This window comes from Ranitomeya imitator, chromosome 2, assembly GCF_032444005.1.
Source record: "Ranitomeya imitator isolate aRanImi1 chromosome 2, aRanImi1.pri, whole genome shotgun sequence".
NCBI classification, from domain to species: Eukaryota; Metazoa; Chordata; class Amphibia; order Anura; family Dendrobatidae; genus Ranitomeya; species Ranitomeya imitator.
The window spans coordinates 188,748,095-188,753,567 of NC_091283.1; the positions used below are offsets into that span (position 1 = coordinate 188,748,095).

The following is a 5,473-nucleotide window of genomic DNA, read 5'->3' on the forward strand; positions in this document are numbered from 1 at the left end:
GATCCCTTTAGGGGTAGGGTTAGGGTTAGGATCCCTTTAGGGGTAGGGTTAGGGTTAGGATCCCTTTAGGGGTAGGGTTAGGGTTAGGATCCCTTTAGGGGTAGGGGTAGGGTTAGGATCCCTTTAGGGGTAGGGTTAGGGTTAGGATCCCTTTAGGGGTAGGGTTAGGATCCCTTTAGGGGTAGTGTTAGGGTTAGGATCCCTTTAGGGTTAGGGTTAGGATCCCTTTAGGGTTAGGGTTAGGATCCCTTTAGGGTTAGGGTTAGGATCCCTTTAGGGGTAGGGTTAGGGTTAGGATCCCTTTAGGGGTAGGGTTAGGGTTAGGATCCCTTTAGGGGTAGGGTTAGGGTTAGGATCCCTTTAGGGGTAGGGTTAGGGTTAGGATCCCTTTAGGGGTAGGGTTAGGGTTAGGATCCCTTTAGGGGTAGGGTTAGGGTTAGGATCCCTTTAGGGGTAGGGTTAGGGTTAGGATCCCTTTAGGGGTAGGGTTAGGGTTAGGATCCCTTTAGGGGTAGGGTTAGGGTTAGGATCCCTTTAGGGGTAGGGTTAGGGTTAGGATCCCTTTTGTGGTTGGGTTATGTTTAGGATCCCTTTTGGGGTAGGGTGCTTAGGGTTATGAGCCCTAACCCTACCCTAACTATTTCAGTTTATAGTGTGTTTTTTAATGAATGTTGTTGATTGTCGCACGAACCACTCAGGATTGACGGCGACAGAGCTAGTGGTAAAACAACTGCACACAAACGTTTTTATTGGTGTTTGTGTTTTCAGTTTGTGCTTGTGTTCAATTATTAGGGGTTACTTTGAAATATTTCCAGCAATTGTGTAACATTACTTGGTCGTGCTATAGATTATGAGATGACACTATTGTATTTATTGTAGGTTCGTGATTATCCGGCCTTGTGGGACCCAGCCGATGAATCATACAAGGATAAATACTTCCGGGAACTAGCCTGGACAAAAATAGTGCGCGACCTTATCCCAGATTGGGACAAGTATCCAGGGAGTACACAGCAGCAAATTGGTAATTTTAATTAAATTTATTTAGTAAACCTTGAGTATATTAAAAATATAATTTGTTTAGATCTCACAAAAAATGTTGTTGTATTTTGTAACCTTTTTTTGGTAGATAACGATGTGAGGAAACGTTGGCGCTCCATCAGAGACCGTTTCACAAAGTTCCTCAATGAATGTTCAAAGAGTGGCTCTTCGCCAAGCAAAAGTAAATTTCCCTTTAGTGAAGAGCTGCAGTTTCTTGTGACCAGTAGGACATTGAGAAAGTAAGTTAAAATCCACTCCACATGATTATTTATATATAATATGTTGTGCGAAAAATTGATGTTTTTTTTTTCTCCAACAGGACGGAAGGAAACATGTCGGTAGCTGATTTGGAGGACAGCGACAAAGAGGATGGAGCAGGCAGTTCCTCTGGAGTGGGAGGGACCATCTCTACCTCCACTCCCACAGCTTCTGCTGAATCAGCATCCACTTCAGCAGCTGCTGCATCAACATCTAGTTCAGCAGCTGCTGAAGCATCTGATTCCGCAGAAGCTGTGAGAGTGGAGAAGAGAGCTGTCTATCCGGTGGCAGCAGAGAAAAAAAAACAAAAAACAAAGAAGAACCAAGATGAGCAAACTGTCCAAATAGCTTGCGACACGTTAGATTTATTAAAAAAAATCTAGTTCTGATGACCATTGCGACTCCTTCGCACTAACTGTCGCAAGAAAAACACGCTCCCTGCCACCGGATAGACAATCTCTTTTCATGTCTATGGTCCAGATGTCCCTCACTGCTCTGGAGGACCCTGCTCCGATTTCTCCCTACAATGAAGTTCTGATGGGGGTGTTGGGACTTTTCAGGCCCCGACACCGAACACCGGAAACAACAGCTACCAGACCCCAGTATTTGGCCCACAGCCAAGGAAGTTCTGGAGACAGAGGCAGTTCACAGCATATGGGGGGAGCACCATATCAATCAGAGGGATCAAATTTCCTCTATTCTCCCGAATATACATTTCTGAATTGAACGTGGGCAAAAGTTTTCAGTGGCACAGAGTTTTTTTTTGTTTTTTTTTTAGCTCCAGTTGCCGTTTGGATTTGAAAGGGGCTTTTTTTTTTTTTTCTAATTGAAAAATCTTTTGTAAATATTACAAAGAATTTGTGTTCTTTTAAATATATTATATTTCACACATAATATTCTCTTCTTTATTACAATGCGGACAAGGCCGCTATCCTGGGTTTATGGGCTATCAATTAGTGGTTTATGTGTTGATGTGTTAACAATTGTATACGTCATACTGCTATTATTTTCGTAAAACACCAACAATTTTTTAGACATAAAAAAAAAAAAAACAAATTACACCCAACACCCAAATAGATTTTTTATTTATATTACAACCAATTATTTAAAACTGTTTTTGGTAACATGAAACAAAAAATTTTTTTTTTCAAACTTTTGTGTTGGTTGCTGGCGTTTCTCATTCTTCGGGATGTTGTCAAAACTGTTATCAGCGATGTCGGCAACATTTTTGGGGGGGTCAGTGTAGATGCATCCTTCTCTGCTGGTCAGGCTGCTCAACACCAGCACAGGAGCATTGCCAGTGCACGGCACCTTCAGGACTCATAAAGTAGTCAGTGAAGGATTCTCTCACACGCACACCAGAGTTGGACGGCCTACCCAGACCCCCGTTGACCACTGGATTAAATACTGGCTGCTGGTACTCCACATCAACGTCAGTGTTGTACTCACGAGCATAGTTGTGGAGTACACAGCAAGCCTTTATCACAGCATCAACGGTGTCTGTGTCCAACTGAATGGCAGTGTGAAAGATCCTCCACTGACTAGTCATGATCCCAAAGGTGCATTCCACATATCTGCGTGCACGACTCAGCCGATAATTAAAAATCCTACGTCGGGCATCCAGTCCCCTTCGTGGGTATGGGCGCAGCAGGGTTGTCGTTAAGGGAAACGCCTCATCCGATACCATCACAAAGGGCACTGGATGTGTGGAACCCGGCAAAGGTCGTGGGGCTGGGAGCGTGCCGCCATCTCGAAGAATTTGCATCCCAATCTGTGACGTTCGCAACACCCGAGAATCCCCAGTACTACCATAGGCACCAACGTCAATGGCAACAAATTTGTAATGGGCATCAGCCACCGCCATCAGGACCACTGAAAAATACTTCTTATAATTAAAGAAGCGTGATCCTGATCGTGGTGGCTGCTGAACCCGAACATGTTTACCATCGACTGCACCTATGCAGTTTGGGAAATTGGCCACAGACTGAAAGCCTGCTGCAACCTGCAACCAAGTCTCCTCGGTTGGGGAAGGCATCACCATGGGCTGCAACTTCTGCCAGATGACGGTACATGTACACCTCACAATGTTAGAGATGGTAGATTTACCAACTCTAAATTGGAGGTGCAGGGATGTATAGCTCTCTCCTGTGGCCAAAAATCTGGAAAGAAACAAAAAAGAAAATTAGAAATGTCACACAAAAAGGTAATTACAACATGTCACAAGTTAAGGCCGCTATTATATGCGTCCAGCACCATTCAATAATGCTGGCATTAACACCCAGCACAACACAAAGGGTGTAAAAAACATTAATAAAAGGCCTGATGGGACTTGTGCACACACGCATGCGAGATATGACCGAGTGTTGCATGGTAATCCCAGGACCTGCTGCATGCACTCCGTTGTGGAGCGTGCGGCTCCATGTATTGGTATGTGGGTGCACACTCCGCTCCAGAGTGCAGGCGGCAGAGCCGGGGTTTACCATGCAACACTCAGCCGTATCTCACGTGTGTGTGTGTGTATGTGTGCCCCCTGTCCAACAAGAGGACTGGGTGGGTTTAATCACACATACTGGACACACACACAAGTAAAATACAGACCTAACAACATTCCCCCCAAAAAATTGTTACTTACCGCAAGGTAATGAGCAGCCTTTCTTCAGCAGAAATGGACTTCCTCATCACCGTGTCTTGCAGTGTCAAATGGGGTGCCAGGATGGTAAGCAGTCTGTCAAAGGCAATAATTGGTAACCGACAAAACGATATAAATTTTTCAGGATATCTGTAAATTGCAAAAGAACAACAAAAAAGGGTTACTTCACAAGTATTGCTAGCCAAAAAAGGTAAATTAGTCATTCTATATATTTCTACTTACCTCCTCAAATCATTGTACAGCACATGAAAGTGCCCCTTCTCAGTTCGGTCTTCTACAAGCGGGTGCACCCACATTCGTTTCTGCACACGTCTTCTCTGCCGCCGCTAAATAGAAAAATAAAAAAATATTTTGTAAACACAACAATTAGAAAAATATATCAAACATGCAAGGAAAACAATGCCGATTATGTAAGGGTACGTGTCCACATTCAGGAAGGCCCACCCCATTCTGGGACGCAATGATGCCAGATGTGTTCATTGTACAAATCCAGCATCATCACACCCGACGCATAGGGCCCTGTTTTATTCATTGCGGAGCCGCAGTTTCACAACAAGGAACAGGGACATGCTGTGATCATAAAAAACGCGCAGCATGTCCGGAGTCGCAGGGCTGACGGATGACACACAGTGGACACGTGATTTCATGACATCACCTCCAGTATGCTGTTACATGTGGACGCTGCATGTTTGGCGCTGCGGCCACACGCAGCGCCAAACATACAGCGTTTACAGAACGTGGACATGTACCCATAACCCAATATATAAAACAAACAGACATCTGCTTACCTGACATGCATGTCGATTCAGAATTAGAAGCATCAACCCCAGGATCGCAATCCGGTGTGGCGTGCGGAGCTGGATCCGTGGGCTGTCATCTGGACGACGCTCAGCACGTCCACTCATTTTGATGTGTAAGTTCCAAAATGGAGGATGGAAGAAGAAAAGGGTTGGACAAGGAAATGACATCATTTTTTTTTTTTTCCCCCCCACTGCAGTAAATTTTATTTCTGTCAAACACAGACAATCTGCAGACAAAACTGCATCAAAAAACGCACTAAAAAACGCACTAAAAAACGCATCAAAAAACGCACCAAAAACGCACCAAAAAACGCACCTGCGTTTTCTGCAGAGACCTGCGGTTTCAGTCAGGAAAAAAAAAGGATGGAAATCCTGAACGTGTGAACATAGCCTTATAGTTCTAAAAAATACGGTACATACAATAAACTTTATAAGAGTTATCCAAAATAACAAAATGCTGCCCATTTCCATCTCCCAGCATATGGACCAAGACCGCTAAGGCCAGTGATTAGCTGCAGTTCTCATAATGGGCTGTGACATGTGCAGTCAATGTAAGGCCGCGGTCACACTTGCGAGGGCCATGCGAGAAACTCGCGTATCAATACCCGGCACTGCCACCGGCACTCGGGACCGAAGCGTTCAGCTGCAAAGAAATACATGCAGCCGCACACTCCGGTGTCGGGTATTGATGCGCGAGTTTCTCGCATTGCACTCGCAAATGTGACAC

At 44.7% G+C, this 5,473-nt stretch overlaps 1 protein-coding gene and 1 long non-coding RNA gene across 2 annotated transcripts; one reads left to right on the forward strand and one right to left on the reverse strand.

Annotated features, from left to right (window-relative positions):
* Nucleotides 1–662: 662 nt before the first annotated feature.
* Nucleotides 663–1,603, forward strand: LOC138667299 (uncharacterized). Its single transcript, XR_011318697.1, has 3 exons — nucleotides 663–1,021; nucleotides 1,127–1,277; nucleotides 1,358–1,603. It is a non-coding gene; the product is annotated as an uncharacterized lncRNA (long non-coding RNA).
* Nucleotides 1,604–2,419: 816 nt separating this feature from the next.
* LOC138662572 (uncharacterized) lies at nucleotides 2,420–4,913 on the reverse strand. Its single transcript, XM_069748364.1, has 4 exons — nucleotides 4,735–4,913; nucleotides 4,169–4,272; nucleotides 3,929–4,075; nucleotides 2,420–3,455 (listed from the first exon to the last, which is right to left on the reverse strand). The coding sequence occupies exons 1-4, from the start codon at nucleotides 4,849–4,851 to the stop codon at nucleotides 2,534–2,536; spliced, it is 1,290 nt and encodes a 429-aa protein (XP_069604465.1). The 5' UTR covers nucleotides 4,852–4,913; the 3' UTR covers nucleotides 2,420–2,533.
* Nucleotides 4,914–5,473: the final 560 nt, after the last annotated feature.